Raw genomic sequence first — 21577 nt, forward strand, 5'->3', positions numbered from 1 at the left:
TCTAAACCATTCCATTGTAGCCCTGGCTTTATGTTTAGGGTTGTTGACCTGCTGGAAGGTGAACCTCCACCCCGTCTCAAGTCTTTTGCACACTCTAACAGGTTTTATTTTAAGATTGCCCTGTATCTGGTTCCCTCCATTTTACCATCAACTCTGACTAGCTTCCCTGTCCCTGCTGAAAAAATGCATCCTCACATGATGCTGCCACCACCATGTTTCATAGTGGGGATGGTGTGTTTAGGGTGCAGTGCAGTGTTAGTTTTCTGCCACACATAACATTTTGCTTTGAGGCCAAAAAGTTCGATTTCGGTCTCATCTGAACAGAGCACCTTCTTCCATATGTTTGATGTGTCCCCCACATGGCTTCTCGCAAAGTGCAAACGGGACTTCTTATGGCTTTCTTTCAACAATGGCTTTCTTCCATAAAGGCCAGATTTGTGGAGTGCACAACTAATATCTCCTCCAGAGTTACCATGGGCCTCTTGGCTGCTTCTCTGCCTAATGTTCTCCTTGCCTGACCTGTCAGTTTAGGTTTGCAGTTGTGACATTTTCGGATGATGGATTGAACAGTGCTTCGTGAGATGTTCAAAGCTTGGGATATTGTTTTAAAACCTAACTCTGCTTTAAACTTCTCCACAACTTTATCCCTGACCTGTCTGGTGTGTTCCTTGGCCTTCATGATAATGTTTGTTCACTAAGGTTCTCTAACAAACCTCTGAGGGCTTCACAGAACAGCTGTATTTATCCTGAGATTAAATTACACACAGGTGGACTCTATTTACTAATTAGGTGACTTCTAAAGGCAATTGGTTCCACTAGATTTTAGTTAGGGGCATCAGAGTAAAGGGGGCTGAATACAAATGCACGCCACACTTTTCAGATATTTATTTGTAAAAGTTTGGAAAAAACATTTATAGTTTTTCCTTCCACTTCACAATTATGTGCCACTTTGTGTTGGTCTATCACATAAAATCACAATAAAATACATTTACGTTTTTGGTTGTAGCATGACAAAATGTGGAAAATTTCAAAGGGTATGAATACTTTTTCAAGGCACTGTATGCCAGCGTGCAACTGTGCATGAGCCTTCATTTTATTTTTTTGTTAATTAGTTCAGCAGCTATAGTTATAAGAAGAGAAATGACTGTGAGTGCCTCATTCTAATAAGCTTAAAATGGAAGGTAAATTGGATGAGGCTTTGGCATTTTTTCATGATTCTTCAAATTTTCATGACTATGTCTCCTATAGAATTTGCAGAAACGCTGCAATGACTGCAAAACTACAGCTGAGAGTTAAATGTACCTTATTTAAAGCAGGGGTTCACCCGAAAAAAAATTTAACATTAGATTGAGGCTAATTACTGGAGGCAGAATCGGGTGGTTTTTTTTTCAAATCAATGCAGTACTTACCGTTTTAGAGATAGATGTTCTCCGCCGCTTCCGGGTATGGTCTTCGGGACTGGGCGTTCCTATTTGATTGACAGCCTTCCGACGGTCGCATACAGCACGTCCCGAGTTGCCGAACGTCGGTGCGGCTCTATACGGGGCCTGCGCACCGACGTTTGGCTACTTTCGGTAACCCGTGACGCGCTGTATGCGACGGTGGGAAGGCTGTCAATCAAATAGGAATGCCCAGTCCCGCAGCCCATACCCTGAAGCCACGGAGAACATCTAATTCTAAAACGGTAAGTACTGCATTGATTTTAAACAAAACACCTGATTTTGCCTCCAGTAATTAGCCTCAATCTAATGTTAAAAATAGATTTTTTGGGTGAACCTCCACTTTAATATTGATTTATAGTAAATGTATGGTTCTTGTTCTCTAGACTCCGGAGCACCTGTGAAACTGCCTTGTATGCCGGGGAAGATGTCTCCTCCACTACCTCCAAAGAAAGTTATGATATGCATGCCATTAGGAGGAGCAGATTACTCCCACTCCTATAGCAATCAGAAAAGCTCTCATCATCACAGTATCCTGCCATCTCAGCTAGCCGTCCACCAGCACCAACTTCAATATGGGAACCAGCACCTGTCATCTGGATCCAGCTCCGTACCCATTCATCCTTCACTACCTCCCGGATGTAGGGTGATAGAGGAGTTGAACAAGACACTTGCCATGACCATGCAGAGGTTAGAAAGGTAAAGCCCTAAGGTTTTCTTATATGTCTTGTGCTTGACTTTAAAGGGGTTGTAAATGTTCATTTTTTATTTTTCTAAATAGGTTCCTTTAAGCTAGTGCATTGTTGGTTCCCTAACCTTTTCCTTCGATTTTGCTTCTAAATGTTTTTTTTTCTTTGTCTGAATTTCTCACTTCCTGTTTCTCTTCAGTAAGCTTACCCCCATCATCCATGGGGGTTAGTCAGCCAGAACAGCTTACTGAAGAGGAACAGGAAGTGAGAAATTCAGACAAAGAAAAAAAACATTTAGAAGGGAAATCAAAGAAAAAGGTAAGTCGACCAACAATGCATTAGCTTAAAGGAACATATTTAGAAAATAAAAAACAAACCTTTACAACCCCTTTAAGATAATAATCTCTATTGCAGTAGCACTGTTGAATATGGTATATTTTACCTTATTGCGTCAGCTCTGTGACTCATTGACGAATAAGAGTGCAAATATTTTTTATTTGAAAATCAGGATATATTAAAGCATAAGCCCATTCAGATCCACTGTGCACTCTTCCAAACTGTAAATGTACTTTTTCATATGTCAAGGTCATGATGATGTGTTTTGCAGCATATTAGGATCAGGGCCGATCATAGGCAGGGTGCACAGGGTGCATTGCACCCAGGCGCCTGCAGAGGTGGGGGCGCCGAACATTAAACAGACTCTCTAACAGAAGTCCTCTCTGTGTCCATCACAGAGGCCCTTCTCCAGGTCCCAATAAAGTACTCTGCTTCTCTTCCTGTATTTTGTTAATTGTTAAGATATCATGTAAGGATCCTATGTTAATGAAGACTTTGTGGGGGAGCATATCTGTGGTTGAGTCATTGCCATAGAAACATTTGTAAAGGGGAGGAGTTAGTAAAATGACGACGCCCATGTGCGGGCGCCAAAAATATTTCTGCATCCAGGCGCCTGTGACCCTAGGATCGGCCCTGATTAGGATCCTCTGAAGTATGGACCACTAAGAAAAACTACAACTGCATTTACTTAAAGCACATCTGTGGCTTAATATAAAATGCAATACAGTAAAGAACAAAGGTAGTGGATGTAAAAATGCCTTTGTGTTTTCTGTGAATAAGCCCATCGTAACATCAAATTCTTCTATTTTATAACCCTCCTATAGCTGCCATATATAATATAGGAACATAGGCGTGCGCAAGGGGTGTGCCAAGTGTGCCTGGGCACACCCCAATCCCCCACCCCACAGTGCTTTTGGCTTCCCTACTCTGCTCTCCCCAGCTGCTGTGGGGGAAATTTCAGGATGGAGAGTGTGGGAAGGGGCTAGTAAATATGTCATATACCAGCGCCTTTCTTTTCTAAAGGAACACAGTGAACACACTCACTCACTGTGTTCATTCATAACTGAAGCATTAAAAAACAGTGTTTACTATGCTTCAGTTTGCTCAGCACAGAGCACTTCCTATTCATTCACTGTCCTGTGCAGTTGAGGCTGCAAAAAAGGCATATGTGTTTGAGCTTTGGGGTGCACAAACTAATGCAATGGGCTGCACACACCTATGTATAGCAGGATATTAATGGTGCGGACGCCAGGTTTTGTATATGTAGGGAGGTTTAATGACACCATGTCAAATACCCTAAAATCTTTATAATTAATAAAAAGAAAGAGAAAAGGCTTTGCCCACTTTTTCTACTACATTTCCTTTCCCCCAAAAATTAAAGTTGTATTTTGAACATACTGCAAAGATCCGCTGCATAGTACCTTAAGTCGAGTCTGGAGCAAGGCTGCATTTGAGTATTTACATAGTCTTAACAAGCAGTAAATAAATTGTAATACTTTGTCTTCCGCCACTTTAACTACCACGGCATCTGCTTTTTTCTCCTTACTTTCCTTTAGAAGTGATTCAGGCAGCTAAAGCTACCCTTTCAGATATCACTTCTACATGTAGGAGAAGGTACTGCCCCCTCAACTGAACGTTGCTTTGCTGATCTCCCCTGGGTAATATGAACTAGGGGCCAGATTCATGTACCTGCGCTGCGGCGTAACGTAACTCATTTAGATCTCTTTCACATTGAGGCGTGGAGCCTTGGTGACGGTGTTGCGGGCGGTATTACCGCGCTTTCCCATTGATTTCAATGGGAAGGCGCGGTACAGGAGCGGTGAACATACCGCTCCTATACCGCAGTAAAGATGTGGCTAGCAGGACTTTTGGAGCGCTCCTGCTAGCGCATCGCTTCAGTGTGAAAGCCTTCGGGCTTTCACATTGAAGACTACAGGGCAGTTTTTTTCATGCGGTATAGCAGCGCTATTTTTAGTGCTGTACCGCATGAAAAATGCCTCAATGTGAAAGGGGCCTTACGTTACACCGCCGCAACTTTTCAGCACAAGTGCCTGATTCACCAAGCACTTGCGTGTAAACTTACGGCGGTGTAACGTAAAGCCGTCCGGCGCAAGCCCGCCTAATTCAAATGGGGCGTGTACCATTTAAATTAGGCGCGCTCCCGCGCCGAACGTTCTGCGCATGCTCCCTGTGAAAATTTCCCGCCGTGCTTTGTGCGAAATTACGGCGCCCCGACGTGTTTTTTGAACGGCGGTGTGCGGAACGTACTTTCGTATTCCCGGACGTCTTCCGCAAAAAAAAATAATTGAAATTCGACGCGGGAACGACGGCCATACTTTAACATGGCTGGTCTAAATCTAAGCCATGAAATAGCAGGCTTAAGATTGCGACGGGAAAAACCGAATAGCGACGACGTAAGAGAATGCGACGAACGCGTGTACCTTCGTGGATCGCCGTAAACAGCTAATTTGCATACCCGACGCTGGAAAACGATGCGAACTCCACCCAGCGGGCACCGGAGAATTACACCTACGATCCGAAGGTGTACGAAGCGGCCAAAAGCCGTCATATCTTGGTTTGAGGATTCAAATCAAGATACGACGCGGCAAATTTGAAAATACGCCGGCGTATCAGTAGATACGCCGGCGTATTTCTGCTGTGAATCTGGCCCTATAGGTTTAGAACTGTACAGTGGTTCTGGATGGGTTACAAATTCACAACAATGAAAACAGTCACACGTTTCACTATGGCGACACTTTATACTGCTAAAAACTGTAATTTTTTTTGCAGTGGACATGTTATTTTTTTAATTTTTTTTTTTTTATATATAGCTGTATAACAGACAAAATAAATTTTTGTTGTAATTAATGAATATAAACATATTTTTAGAGATGTAGCCATAGGTCTGAACAAGACCAGCACCTTGCATACTTGAAAATACAAGCAGGGCCCCCTGATTCCTCCTGTATTGAACTGTATTGTAATTGTACTGTCTGTCCTAACATTGTAAAGTGCTGCGCAAACTGTTGTGCTATATAATTTCTGTATTATAATAATAATAATAATATAAAGATCAGATCTTCTCTGAGATCTGTGGTAGTAGAGAGAGGAGAACGGTAGCCCTTGCATCCCTAAGGAATGCATGTTCCTGACTCTCTGCATGTCATAGAGATCTGCAGAGTTTACCTGATATCCAGGGGCAGTCATAGTTTGGGAGGTTTGGGAAATGGGCCCTCTCATTAACCCCTTCTTTTTTTTTTTTTTTGGCCGCACATTTAGAAATGCCCCCTTTTTTTTGCATGAAAAAACACTTAAAGCGGAGTTCCACCCTGAAAAAAATCTTTCCACCAAAAATCAAAAAAAAAAGTAAATGAAAAATATATATTTTTTTTACTTACCCTAAATAGCTGTTGCTATGCGGAAGTCCCGAATCTGCCTCTTCATCTTCCGCGGTGGATTCTCTTCCTCCTCCTACACTCTGTTCCTTCTTGTGAATGGGGCGCGCTGCATTCTGGGAACTGTGTGTATCCCAGAAAGCAGCCGGCCCATTCACAAAGCGCCACGCTGCTCGCGCATGCGCAGAAGGAAACGGGCAGTGAAGCCGCACGGCTTCACTGCCTGTTTCCATTACTGTGGATGGCAGCGCCTGGAACTGCCAGGATCGAGGATCGGCCTCGGCAGGGGCCGACATCGCTGGCGACTAGGATGGGTAAGTGTCCTTATTAAAAGTCAGCAGTTACAGTGTTAGCAGCTGCTGACTTTTAATTTTTTTTTTTTTTTTTTGAACGGACCTCCGCATTAAACCCCCAAAACATTACACATTTTCTGAAAGTAGAGGAACTAAAAAACAAAATATTAGCAGTTGCATTTTTTATGATGAACGACATTTGTACTACGCTTTACAAAATTGAAATCTTTAAAAATAGAAATCATATTCATTTTCGTGCAATACACAATATACTATTTTAAAATATAAAATATTAAATACGGGGTTGTGTGGAATAAAAGATATCTAATATGTTAAGTCTCAAAATTGTATGCGCCTGAGAAATGGCAAAAAACAACAGTACCTAAAAGTGCCCATAGGCAACCCTTTAAAAGCCTGCATCCTTGATATTTTTCTCAGGCTCAAAGGTGTAACCTCATGTTTCTGTTTTGACCCCTGATATTTCCCCAAAGGGTACTATCACCTGGTATAAAATTAAGGCAGTTTTCAAGGCAAAAGGGGGTCCATCCCGGTACTAGAAAGGTGTACCTAATAAAGTGTCCGGTGAGTGTATTTGTGCTGCTAATGTTGAATGAGAGTGGTTTGAGTTCCTTGGCTTCTCATTTCCTATCATGTGGTCTAAGTACAGGTAAACTACTAAGGGTTTAGGACAGGGGTGCCCAACCAGTGATCCGGGGGCCACATGTGGCCCACGGAGCCCTCTGATGTGGCCCACAACCTCCTGCTCTGGGATGGATCAGAATAGAATACTGTTATTTAAGGTAATTTTATTACTAAAATCACAATGTATATATGGGCATATCTGTTCTGCAGTGGTTAGTAGGCTGCTTTCAAACTGATCCGCAGGTGCAGAGCAGTGCACCTGCGGGTTACCTGCACTGAGCCATAGACTTCTGTTTTTACATGCGAGTTTGGTGAGCTTTCTGAAAGTGTACCAAACTGTGCAGAATATAATAGAAGTCTATTGGAAAGTGCAGGAAAGCCAAAGGTACACTGCGTTGCACCCGCAGCGCATCAGTGTGAAAGCAACCTTGGGCCCCTTTCACAGGTCAGTCTGACCCAATTCGACCCTCCATGCACCTCAAAGGAGTGGCAGACGTAAGCCAACTTGTCTCCTACCTCCAGTATACCCGCTCTGCTCATCGTGGCCTGCGACCGGTTACCAAGTCGCTTAAGTGGCCCTTACTCTTCAAAAGGTTGGGCACCCCTGGTTTAGGAGGTATTGTGTCACAAACTATGGTGAACCACAACTGTGGTTAGCAAAAGATTTCAAAGCACCTCTCTATGTTATGTGAGATTTCAGTATTGGACCCCAGGCGTCACTCCAATCTGAGAACAGGAGTTTGGGGGTTCACTACATCATCTCTCTCACAAATAGCAATGCGTTGAGCTACTAAGGGGGGAGGTATTACAACATGCCTCCAACCGCTAGCATGAAAAGATTACAATGCATGTGAAGATTCCAATGCACTTCTCTATGTAGGTGATTATCAGTACGGGACCCCAGGCGTCACTCCAATCTGAGAACATGAGTTTGGGGGTTCTCTAAATCATATCACCTTACATAAAGGAATGCATTAGGCCAGTGGTCATCAACCCTGTCCTCAGGACCCACTAACAGGCCAGGTTTTATGTATTATCTTGGGGGGATGCAGACTAGAATACTGCAATCACTGAGCAGCAAAAGATATCACCTGTGATGCATTTCGGTTATCTTGCAAACCTGGCCTGTTAGTGGGCCCTGAGGACAGGGTTGATGACCACTGCATTAGGCCACTAAGGGAGCAGGTATATAAAATACCTTCTACCCTTAGCATAAAAAGGTTAAAGTGAACATGTTCAAAAATGTAGGGCCCTGTGCCCAGTTTCTTTTAACATGTATGTCAAGCACGTAGGAAGTAGGAATACTGTAAGCAAGTAATATTTGCATAAGAGAGGCAAGTATAGCTCAGCTGAGTTGAAAGTGTATGTCCCTTTAAGATATTCCACAGAGAACAACTGAAGACACAGTAATTAATCCCAAGCAGTAGGTTAGTATTCAGTAAGCCAGATTTAAATATAGTACTAGGTAGAAGCAATGTATGAAGCAGATAATTCTACAGCAGTTCAATAGAAGTAATTGCTACTTATCCGTTTGCAGATGATGAGTGTTGTAGTCTCTTAGCAACAATGGGATTCCATAGTGTAGGGTCCAGTGAAGGAAGATATCTTTAGGGTGTCCCCAGCATAGGCAATATATATGGCAGCGTGTAGGCAATAACTAGGTATGGGTCCTGCGTGGCATGATCTGCAGCTTGGGGATCAATGGTACCTGTAGTTTGTAGCGTGGCCAGCTACGGCTGACAATAATAGAACAGCGTGTATACTACACGCTGTTCTGTTTATAGTGCAGGGACACGTGTGCCAAATAGAGCGTAATTACGCTTGGCACTTCCGGCGGCCGTATGCACAGTACGGCGAAAAGCGCCATTTACATATTGCTGGCCACATCTAAAGCAATCTCACTGACTACACAGCCTGAACCCATAGTAGTTCTCCTTCATCTATCATTTATTATAAGAAATACATCTAGATTTCTTATAATAAACAGCTCTTTAGCTGGTAGCTTTGCTAAAAGACAGATGAAGATTGTTTTCTTTGTGGAAAGGTCAAGAGCCAACTTGTGTAACAAGGCATTTTATGTTATCATTTTCCATCATAGGCACTCCACTACGGTTCCTGCAGATTTCTATAAGAGTCTGGGGGGTGATTGAGTTGTGAATTATGAAGCAATCAGCCGGCCTTCTATTTGAAGCTTAGCCAGTATGTTACACTGATGAATCAGATATGATTGGATGATTGGATTTTGTCAGCACTTCTTATATAAAAGCCTTTGGCATATACTGCTGACCAATTATCATATTCTCTGCCATAGCGCGCCTTGCTGCACTATTTCTAGAAACAAAAAATCAGCTAAATCTACTCTTCCATTTAGCTGTGATGTCAAAATAGAAGAAATATAGCAGATGCATTAAAAACAAGACCAGCTTGTCTACAAATTTCATTTTTTTTTTGGTAAAAGTCAATAAATATATTATACATATTGTCTTAACTTTATGACCACTGACAGGTTAAGTGAATAAAACGTATTATCCCGTTACAATGGCATCTGAAAGTCAATGGGATTTATTAAGCAGGAAGTAAACATGTTGTCTCTGAAATTGATTTGTTGAAAGCAAAAAAAATGGGCATTGCGGTTTGTTGTGTTTGGGGCTGCGCAGCCAAAAGCGCCTACAATGGGCATATGATCATCAGAACTGGACCAAGCAATGGAAGAAGGTGAAAAAAATCAGAGCTGTGTTTGTACCATATAAGACGTTTGTTAAATATAAACCAGTGACAGAAATACAGTCCACGTGAAATAAGAAATATGGGTGACAAAATCTTCATTAGAAATTCATTCCAAGAAATCAAACACCACCCTCAATAACCAATGAAGTGTGAAACCTCCCCCTCTAGTATAGGGAGCACTTACAGGATATTGTGGACCTTCTATCTCTAGAAAGGTCACATAGGCAATGATCCGAGTCACCAAATTGGTCTTTCCGATGTTACTATAGGACAGCTCCTATAGAGATTGTACCACCAGTTCTCTTCCCAGCAAGGCGGTGCTATGTTCTGACATCACCCCTACCGATCACGGAAGTGCAGGTTTAGGTCTAATGCCAATGAGATATTGTACATTTCTGATGTTTTATCTGCATACGTATGCAAGTGTATCTTTATTCTTTAAATAAATCAACCCAAAAATGTTATACTATTGAAAATGTTTTCTTTCTATACCCCTGTCCGTGGCTCATGCGGAGCCTTGCTGGGAAGAGAACTGGTGGTACATTCTCTTTGGGAACTGCCCTATCATAACATCAGAAGGACCCCTTTGATGACTCGTATCATTGCCTATGTGACCTTTGATGATTCTGATCATTGCCTATGCGACCCTTCTAGAGATAGAATGTCCATAATATCCGGTAAGCGATCCCTATACTAGAGGTGGAGGTTTCACACTTCAGTGGTTATTGCCGTGTGGTGCTGGATTTCTTGGAATTAACTTCTAAAGAAGATTTTCTCACCCACTTTTCTTAATTCATGTGGACTTTATTTCTGTCACTGGTTTATATCTAACAAATGTCTTGTTAGTTAGAAGTGCAGCTCTGATTTTATTTACTTTGTATGCACTATGTTTATATCACATGGTTGAGTTGCAGCTCAGCGTACCGTAATTGTGTGTTTAAATATTTGGCATTAGTGCAGTTTTTTTACACTTATACAATGGAAGAAGGTGGCTTGGTCTGACAAATCATGTTTTCTTTTACCTGCGAAGGAGTTGGCACTAGTATGCAGCATGGGAGCAAGCCGGAGGAGGCAGGGTGATGCTTTTGGCAATGTTCTGCTGGGAAACCTTAAGTTCTGACATTCAAGTGGATGTTACTTTGACACATACCACCTAACTTAACATTGATGGTGATCAACTACACACCTTCCTGGAAATGGTATTCCTTGATGGCAGTGGCCTCTTTTAGCAGGATAATGTGCCATGCCACTCTGAAAAAATGGTTCAAGAATGGTTTGAGGAATGCAATAACATGTTAGATGTGTTGACATGGTCTCCAGATATCAATCTATTTGAGCATCTGTGGTATGTGCTTTAATAATAAGTCAGATCCATGGATGCCCCATCTCACAGCTTACAAGACTTAAAAGATCTGCTACTGAAGCCTTGGTGCCAGATATCATATTATACCTTCAAAGGTCTACCGGTATCCATGCCTCAATTGGGGCAGTTTTGGCAGAAAATATTAGATGGGTGGTAATAAAGCTATGGCTGATAGTATCATGTCATGTATATATTTGTCATCATTTATCAAAACATAAGAAAAAATGAAGTATGTGTTATCCAGTCACCAATCAGATTCCTTCTTTTGTACAAAGTTGTAATCTGATTGATGCTTGTTGGCAGCACATACAACTTAAAAGTGTTCTGGTTAGATTCTCTGCTATCTATAGTTCTTACTAGATGGGAAACATGGAACAGAGACTTAGTTTGCTACTGACAATAAGGACATGCCTTCATTCTGTCAATTTATTCATGAGGCCATGGCAAGGGTAATAGCAGAGTTATTCTTTTGCCTCCTACAATGTGGCAGTGATGATGTGAAGAACACTATCATGAAAGCTGTTAATTTTATAGATATCATAGTCAGTAGTGTATTTAGGTTTTGTGCTGCCCTAGGCCTGACTAAACACGTGCACCCCCTATTTAAATTTGATGCACCCCTTACTGTCAAAGCCACACCCCTTTCTGTTTAAGACTTTAGGAATTTTCGAGTGGGGACACTAGTTCTTAGGGCCTGGGGGGGCGGGGGGGCATTGGATTCCCTTAATTTGCATAGATTTCCTCTCACTTCCTGTTTGGCTATGGGGCAGGAAGTGAAGGGAAATCTATGCAATGGGACAGGCTTGTCTATATTTCTACTTTAAGCACAAATTTGTGATAATTTTTTGGGGAGGACTAAGAAGATATAACCATGCCGATGGTGCAGCAGAAAATATATAGCACAGTGAGGAAGGTTTGTGGTCCAGGATGATAGGACAGTAAAAATTAGAAGCAGCTTGCGTTACACTAACAGTGTAGCGCAAGCCGGCGGGGACTCTTTCCGTGCTTCCCCCCTGCAAAGTGCTGCCCTAGGCCTGGGCCTTGTTGGCCTAGGCCAGGATACAGCGTTGATCATAGTATACGTTTGTAGCACTACCCCCGGAGGAGCTGCTGGTTGTTTTGGGTGGCACATTTACCTCATGGCTCTTCCGAATTCCTAGGGGTGCATGGTGCATTTAGTAGAAGTAAAGGAATGTCCGCAACAGGTGCTCTTTGCTGTGCTCTTTATTACCCAGCCGGGTAAAAACAATAAAACTTGTGGTGAGGAAAGTAAGGTTGAAGGAAGAAAGGAGAATAGCAAATTCAGGCGTATCAATAAGGAAACAGTCCTGCTCCCAAGCGTAACACTTCTCTGTGCCACTCCTGCCAGAGTGAGATTAGCATACACGGACAGGGCTCTCTCACTGACCTGGCAGCCGGAGTATCACTCGAACATTTGTAGGATAAAGTCCCTGCCACAGACCCTCCTTAGTGAACTTGAACTTGAGGAAAAGTCTCTGCCACAGACCCTCCTTGGTGAACGTCAGGGAGACACCTCTGCCACAGGCCCTCTCTGATTGTAGTTATGGAGCAGATCATCCTTAGATGAATTGGCCATCCTAAAGGTGGGTGCCACACTGGACGAAGAAGAACCCAGAACCAATGGCGTCTGCCCCATAAATACCCTCCCCCAGCATGCACAGCCAGGCTAAAACCCTCCTAATTGGCTGTTAGGAAAGAGCACCAAAACCTTGACTCCACTGCTGCCATCTACTGCACAGGGGTTGGAAGAACACCCCAGCATAACAGAATGAGCCCATAGCATAGCCAAGCTGAGACAGAGACCCTTCTTAGCGCATAATAATTTGGATCAGAGTTTAACTACACTCTGATCTCCCTCTAAATTCAAACAGTACCGGTACCTAAAGGAACCAGGCGCTACACGTTGTATGCTTTGATGCTCTTTTGAAAACCACAATAATATATAGTGAACCAGATGCATATCACTTTGCAGTTATCCCTGGGTTATAAATGGAAACCTTCCATCCCATTTATCTCATCTACATGGTACAAATGTACTACTGTCTCAGATGGCACAAACCTATAATAGTGGGTCTGTCTAGTTTCCTTGTTGCCAATGGAGTGGAGCCAGGGATGCGTGCAATTTTCAGCAATAATAGGCAAAGGATTACTACTGTGATTCTCAGATATGTAAACATATATGAGTAGTCTGACTCACTTTGGATTCATCTGCATTCATTTTTTAATGTCCAGGCAGAATACTTGGCAGCATTGCTGGCATTTTGCTTTATTAAGCAATTATGGCATTACTGCAAACACGGAATGCTTCCTTGTGAGAGCCAAGTGTTTACAGCCAGCTGGGATTGAGTATATCATCTGAGCTGTCGCACATTGCAGGTACTTATTATCATACAGTCCATCCTAGAATGGTGATAGACTATTTTGTTTAGTTTAAAATGCACTGTGCTAATAAAATTATGCTTGATCACATACTCTGATTGTGGAAATATAAGTAATGATGTAAAGAACTGGAAAAATGTATGTAAAGTACATTTTTTTTTTTTTTTGCGTTTTGGATAGTGTTGAAGAGTTAGACCCACTGACAAGGTTTTTTTAATTTTTTGTCCATGCTGGGGTGATTCACCCCTTTTTTTGTCCTGGTGACCAATTTCACTAAAACAGAAAGTAGGGGAATTCCTGAACCTTAGAGCTATCATAAGAGCAAAAACTAAGAGGAAATCTTCCATTGAGGTCAAATGTTATGGTGACAACTGAAGATGGGAACTCTCCTCACATTTGGGAGATTTCCTCTCCTGTTGTACCTCAAGGAGCGAGAGTGAAAGGAAATCTGCTCAGCATGGCACAGATCTCAACAAATAACCTAACAGGGGTTTTCAATGACCCTACCCTGCTCTATACAGATAAATAAATGTTTGGACTATAAATACACTTTAAAAGTTGCAAAATTATAGGTAGATTCACGTACGGCGGCTTAACTTTGTGCGGGCGTAACGTATGTTATATATAAAAGGGTGCAAACGAGAACGGCCTAAGGTTGCACTTCCGGCGCCAAGAAGACTGAGTGACTCAACCCGAGTAACGTATGTTATGTATGGCAAGTGCAGTATTTTGGAATAATGGAATGTAAAATACAGCAGGCTGGTTGTACCCAAGGTAATCGATCAATAAACTCGGATATACATTCAGCCTGCCATACATGGTTTAAATCTCATCCGGTTCCTGCTGAACGGGCCAAGATTCAAACTGTCTATGGCCGGGTTTGTTTTCTACCACATTTGTTCAGAAAAGGTCACAAATCTTGATAAAAAGAAACAGTATACTATAGATTACTGATTAAGCCTACATTTTTATACCTATACCCATAAAGTTGCCCCATTAACCACTTGCCGCCCGCCAATGACAAATTGACGTCGGCAAAGTGGTTGTAGAATCCTGACTGGACGTCATATGACGTCCTCAGGATTCTTAGCCGCTGCGCGCCCCCGGGGGCGCGCATCGCGGCGATCGTTGTTGCGGGGTGTCAGTCTGACACCCCGCAACACCGATCTCGGTAAAGAGTCTCTCACGGAGACTCTTTACCACGTGATCAGCCGTGTCCAACCACGGCTGATCACGATGTAAACAGGAAGAGCCGTTGATGGCTCTTCCTCACTCGCGTCTGACAGACGCGAGTAGAGGAGAGCCGATCGGCGGCTCTCCTGACAGGGGGGGTTTGCGCTGATTATTTATCAGCGCAGCCCCCCCTCGGATCGCCACATGGACCACCAGGGATGCCCACTAGGGAAGGGCAAAACTTAAAAAAAGGGGCAAAAAAAAAGTAAAAAAAAAAGTCTGAAAAAAAAAAAAAAAGTTTGAAAAAAAAAAAAAAAAAGATGCAAAAAAAAAAGATGCCAATCAGTGCCCACAAATGGGCACTGACTGGCAACAAGTAAACAATGCCGCCCCACAGTGTCCATCAGTGCCGCCCCACAGTGTCCATCAGTGCCACCCCACAGTGTCCATCAGTGCCACCCCACAGTGCCCATCTGTGCCACCCCACAGTGCCCATCTGTGCCACCCATAAGTGCCACCCCACAGTGCCCATCTGTGCCACCCATGAGTGCCCATCTGTGCCGCCCATGAGTGCCCAGTGCCGCCCATGAGTGCCCATCAGTGCCGCCCATGAGTGCCCATCAGTGCCGCCCATGAGTGCCCATCAGTGCTGCCCATCAGTGCCGCCTATGTGTGCCCATGAGTGCCGCCTGTGTGCCCATCAGTGCCGCATACCAGCGCCGCCAATCAGTGCCACCTCATCTGTGCCCGTCAGTACTACCTCGTCGATGTCCATCAGTGCCATCTCATCTGTGCCCATCAGTGCCATCATATCAGTGCCCGTAATTGAAAGAGAAAACGTACTTATTTACAAAAAAATTACAGAAAAAAATAAAAACTTAATTTTTTTCAAAATTTTCGGTCTTTTTTTAGTTGTTGCGCAAAAAAAAAAAATCGCAGAGGTGATGAAATACCACCAAAAGAAAGCTCTATTTGTGGGTAAAAAAGGACGCCAATTTTGTTTGGGTACAGTGTAGCATGACCGCGCAATTGCCATTCAAAGTGCGACAGTGCTGAAAGCTGAAAATTGGCTTGGGCGGGAAGGTGTATACGTGCCCTGTATGGAAGTGGTTAAAAAAATGACTGTTTTTTTATGTATCAACGTACCCTACAATATTGCAGATATTGGAACAAAGTAATAGTAGTCCTTTTATCTTCATAGCTCGGGTTTGCATGGAGGTGATGGCATGTCAAAAGCAGGGCTCAGTGGATATTCTGACATGAGACAAGTGCCAACCGTTGTTATTGAATGTGAAGATGACAAGGAAAACGTGCCTCATGAATCAAACTATGATGACTCCTGCCTCTACTCCAGAGATGATGAAGATGATACAGATGAAGATACAGATGACGATGATGATGATGATGATGATAGCTCATTATACACAAGTATGTCTTTGACAATTTTATTTACAATATTCGTAAATATACAATAAACAAGGACCCCAAGTGAACCACAAATTTGGACAAAATCTCAACTTAAAGCTGAACTTAAGGCAGGCAGCTAAATGTACAGATGAAATACATATAAGAGAAATGTTTTACCTGTCAAAGGATTTGTATTTCTGTCTATCCAGTATGTCTATCCTGTATGAGATATACACAGCTCTGCCACCCAGCATAGTCCTATCTTGCAGGGTAGTAGAACTGATTTTTCTTTGATGCAGTTGAGTAACACATACACGTCTTGTCCCTCCCCTAGACTGCGAATAGACAATGAAAGGAGAGCACTGATGAGCTCTTCTCTCTGTTACTATGCTCCCTACTTCTATCAGCATGTTCTTTGTTTGCACATGAGCACTGCAGCACAACCGATTGGCTTATTGTGATAATTCTTAACCTCCCAGTCTGATTTCTTTTGTGTAGAGGATTGCAAGAGGCTGAGGCAGGGACATGGGAGCAAAGCCTATACATACACATGGGTTTAACTGGATGGTCCTATGTCTTTATTTAAACTTACCCACTATGTAACTATAACTATAATTATCTATCCTATAGTTTTTATACGTATTGATTAGAGAAGCATACAGAAAGTAAAATGGTGTTTGGTTTCCCCCTTATGCCGCGAACACACAACCGTTTTTTTATGACGTGAAAAACGGTCGTGTATAGGTCTAAGGTTGATGGTGTTCCTCTGAACCCGGGTTGGACTCTTGGGTGTGTGGAATAACCTTTGATGCGCATCGGATAATTAAAAGCCACTCTGTATTATGGTGGATTTCAACTAACACTGGTTTATTTGTCACACAGCATATTTATGCATTCATCATTAGGAAACCCCCCTGCGGTGCAACCAATTACAGCAGGACACGATGTTTACACAATACAATAGCATGTTAGGTTTCAAACAACATGTATACTATTTTGCCTGCAGGTAATTCTATTGTCTTCAGTAATGATACACTAGCTTCAGATAATCTGGTATTTCCTGATAACAAACACATTCTTGTTATGTTTATGGTGCTAACTGCAGGCTACAATCTTATCAATCTAAGTTAAATGCCATCTACACATTCTTCTGCGGTCTTCTCTATGTAGGCATACAAATAAATGATTTCAAATTTATTCTAGTTAAAAACATAAAGGGGTACTCTTTCAGAACCTTACAATAGGCTCCAGAGCATTTTTCTCGACGTGAAAAATGGGCATTAAAATTTTCAAACCTTCTCTATTTTTTCGCATCGTTCTTCACGTCATCCTTTTTCACGTCGTGAAAAACGGTCGTGTGTACGCTTTAACAAGGGGGGAAAAAATGCACATGCTCAGAAGCAAGTTATGAGACGGAGAAATTAGCAAAAGAAGCCCAAAGGGTGGCGCCATTCGAATGGAACTATTATAGTGCCGTTGTACGTGTTGTACGTCACCGTGCTTTGCTCGAGCATTTTTTTTCACGAACGTGTGTATGCAAGGCAGGCTTGAGAGGAATCACGACAAATCACGTTGAGAAAAACTTTGTTTTTTTACCATGACATGACTAACGGTCGTGCGTACGCGGCATTAGTCTCAGGTTGAAACTGAGAAATAATCATCAAAATATTAATAGAGAGTAAGAAATTCATGGGTTGTTTACTTAAAAAAAATCGACATTCTTACTTAGAGGAGTCCGGGGGGTAAACATGTTATTTCAAAAATTTCCTTTTTAAGATGGCATCTGGGTTCCATAGCAATGGTAAGCAGCAGTCATGGAAAAGTTGTCATAAGGAATGGGCCATATCCCATATGCATTCTTATATTATTGGAACATACATTCCCACACTTGCACACTGTCATCAGCCGTATAGGGGATGTGAACCTGCACCTGCACAGGAATGACCAATCTCAACACTGTATTGTTGAGCTCATATAGTAGAGAGTGTAAATGCAATGTTGAAGGAGCCACCCCCCCCCCCATGTGCTATGTTTTTGGGCTCCGCGCAAATAATTTTTTTGCTAGTAAGATGCGTAAATCTTATGTCCATGCACGGTAGCAATATCAGAGAACAGACTCCACTGCACATGAGAAAATAGCCACAACCTTCTTACTAGTGACATTTTGTTTTCCCTGTGCCATTTAGAATTGCAGTTCTTAGTTGCCTTATCTACTGTATATGAAGAACAAGGTTAAGAACCATTAGGTAGATTCAGTAAGAGTTAGGCCAGCTTATCAGTAGATAAGCCAACCTAACTCAGAATCTACGCCGACTTATGTTTAAGTGTATTCTCAAATAGAGATACGCTTAAAGATATCTAAGATACGACGGCTTGCCCCGTCCTATCTTAGGGTGCAATATTTAGGCTGGCCGCTAGGTGGCGCTTCCATTGCGGTCGGCGTAGAATATGTAAATGAGTAGATACGCCGATTCACGAACGTACGCCCGGCCGACGCAGTACTTTTACGCCGTTTACGTTAGAGATAGGCCGCCTAAAGTTAGAGCTTAGCCCTACATGGAATAGTAATGTTAAGTATAGCCGCCGTTCCCGCGTCGAAATTCGAATTTTTTACATCGTTTGCGTAAGTCGTCCATGAATCGGGATTTACGTCGTTTACGTCCACGTCAAAATCAATAGGCCTGTGCGGCGTACTTAGCCGCAATGCACACTGGGAATGCGCAGTAAAAGAAAAACGTCAAAAACGTAAGGTCAAGCCTTATTAACATAAAGCACGCCCCCCTTACACACATTTGAATTCGGCGCCCTTACGCCCGCCCGCTTTAGGCTACGCCGCCGTAACATAGCAGGCAAGTACATTGTGAATCATGTACTTGCCTCGCTAACTTACGCTACGCCGCCACAAAGTTGCGGCAATGTACCTGAATCTAGGCACATGTCTCTACCAGCTGTGTTGAGATGTTTGCTGGCTAGAGTATGTCTTAGTAATATAGTAATATATAATAATAATATAAAAATATAATGATACAGAAATATATAGGGCCATATTCTTGTAGAAAGTAGGCGGGCGGCGCGTAAGCCATTTACACTCCGCCGCCCCAACCTACAGGAGCAAGTGCTGTGTTCCCCAAACACTTGCTCCGTAGTTTGGGGTGGCGTAGTGTAATTGGCCCGGCGTATCCCCGCGTATATCTAAGGGGGGCGGCTTGTATTTAAATTAAGCGCGCCCCCGATTCGAACGAACTGCGCATGCGCCAGGCTTAAAATAGCCCAGTGCGCATGCTCCAGTTCTCGGTGTAAAACGTCAATGACGCCGACGTGTGCGTCATTGACGTAAAGTCGACGGGAAAACTCGACGCCATACTTAACATGGCCTACGTGGGGCTGGCGTAAGGTTACCCCTCAAATAGCAGGGATAACCTTACGCAAAAAACGTTAGCAACGGTTACGCGACGCGACTTCGTTCGTGAATCGGCGTATCAGGCTCATTTGCATAAACAAATGAGACCTGAACGTAAACGCCACCTAGCGGCCAGCGGAGTAATTACATTTAAGATCCGACAGTGTAAGTGACTTACACATGTCGGATCTTATGCGTATCTATGTGAAAATGATTCTAAGAATCACTCGCATAGATACGCGGCCCAAAAAAGAGAGATACGATGGAGTATCCTGAGATACTCCATCGTAACTATACTCAGAATATGGCCCTTAGAGAATATGTCTGCATGTAGCAACAACAATCAATCAGCTCAACCAAAATACAACCAAAATGTATGAAATACAACCGTTGTTTGTCAGCCAGCACACACAGTGTGATTTCACCACACTTTTTTTTCCAGAATGTAAACTAAATATGTCAGCATGTGCAAAAATTACCTTCCCCTCTCTATCTGTCTGCTGTAAATGCTGCACATCTATACCCCTTCTTTGTGCTCTTATGCTCCCCTTCTCACCACTGCACCTGCATGCCCCCCTCTCTCCCACTATCAAAACTGAGCCTGCCACCTCCCCCACTTCCCAACCTGACCACTATACTCGATCCCTTAAACTCCCCACAATGCCTAAATGGCCCTTCACTGCCTTACCTTCACACCCACTTCCCCTGCTCTTACATTCCACACCCTTGATATTTCTACTTTCACCACCGCGCCTGCACCCTCCTCTCACCTCCGTGACTGTGCAACCCTCTCCCTGCTTTCACTACCACACCACGGCTTCTGACCAGCATCTTCTGCCTTGAACGCACCACCCCACCCCATGCCACCCCTACTGTACCTGTACACCCCCTCAGCACTGCACCTGACCACATATTCCTTCCCCTAATAACCCCTGCTTCTAACTTCCCCTTAACCACTTCTTCATGCTGCCCTGCTGTTGCTACTGTGCCTAACTCTCATCACCCCTCACCACTGTGCCTGCTCTTAGCACCTCCCCAAACTTTTCAGTTTTAAAGTTGGCACACTTTTGCAGATTTATAGATGGTGTCAGGGTGCTCATGTGTCATTAGGATGCATGTAGACATGCAGAATTTTGCTTAAACCACTCACACAGATGCAAGAACATATCCCTACACATGCACAGTACTGTATCACAATATCACGAGCATTGTCTAACAAAAACAGTGGAAGTGCAGGACCATATTTTACTTCTGCGCTCCTGAAAGTCTGCGATCAGTATGGCAGTGAGATCCCGTGCATGCGTAGCAGTGATCAATCTATACTACTGCAAATGTACCGAATCTCGCTGCTATATTGTGATGTCAGAAATATAGTGATGAGACCTGTGCATGTGAATTTGTAATCAATCTGTACTACCACTACAGCACATATGCGGGACGGGATCTCACCACTTTATTGCTGACATCACAATATGGCAGTGAAATCCCATGAACATTTAGTAGTGGCAGTATAGACCGGTTACTACCATGCTAGCATGGGATCTTGCAACCATGATGGCATCCTTCCAGGAGCATGGGAATGAAACATCATTATTTCACTTAAACCCAAAGCCCATCAGCACAGGCCCTTACAGTGTGAAGGCCACACATTTAAATAGTAAAATTGCACTTACATAAGGCCAGCAAAGAATGCAATCCCATACATTAAGTATCCCTGCCACTTTCAGGTTCTCCACAATGTCTGATATCACATCCTGCTAACGCATTTCGTCACAAGGACTTCAAAGCAATAACAATATTCAACAGCTGAAAAGCATGTACAAAAAATAAACAGTTATATGCCTCAAAAAAATTCCCAAATATTGTTTGTAAAAACAGACTGCAAGTAATTAAAAACCCCATATTTACAATTGCAGTGTAGAAAGAATAATGAAATGTGCAACAATGTCTTTACTGTGCAGTTACACTGGGGATTACAACTATTTAGCTGTTATTCATTCTATTTTTCAAGACTCCTTGGCATTAAAGGTCCTCAGGAAGGATTCGCTGGCGATTAAGTTAAGCAACAGACCCTCCAAGAGAGAGTTGGAGGAGAAGAATATCCTCCCCAAGCAGACAGATGAGGAGAGGCTGGAACTCCGGCAACAGATTGGCACTAAACTTACAAGGTAACTTTATTTGTATAGTATAGCCAGTTTTATTATTACATTTACAGTATTATTCAATAGGGAGTGTGAAATTTCATATAACGCAAGAAGCTATATGTTAAATAACCGGCAGAATATTGAAATCTGAGTAGTTGCTATTGCTTAC

General features: G+C 42.8%; 1 protein-coding gene across 6 annotated transcripts in view; it reads left to right on the top strand.

The window, feature by feature from the left end:
• Positions 1 to 21577, top strand: part of PHACTR1 (phosphatase and actin regulator 1) — a 411120-nt gene that overhangs the window by 365927 nt on the left and 23616 nt on the right. For all 6 annotated transcript variants that reach the window (XM_040353735.1, XM_040353739.1, XM_040353736.1 and 3 more), the window contains 3 exons: positions 1826 to 2138; positions 15659 to 15885; positions 21276 to 21432. In XM_040353735.1, coding sequence (XP_040209669.1) covers positions 1826 to 2138; positions 15659 to 15885; positions 21276 to 21432 — 697 coding nt within the window. The remainder of the gene's footprint in view (positions 1 to 1825; positions 2139 to 15658; positions 15886 to 21275; positions 21433 to 21577) is intronic.

This window comes from Rana temporaria, chromosome 5 (genome assembly GCF_905171775.1).
Source record: "Rana temporaria chromosome 5, aRanTem1.1, whole genome shotgun sequence".
NCBI lineage: Eukaryota > Metazoa > Chordata > Amphibia > Anura > Ranidae > Rana > Rana temporaria.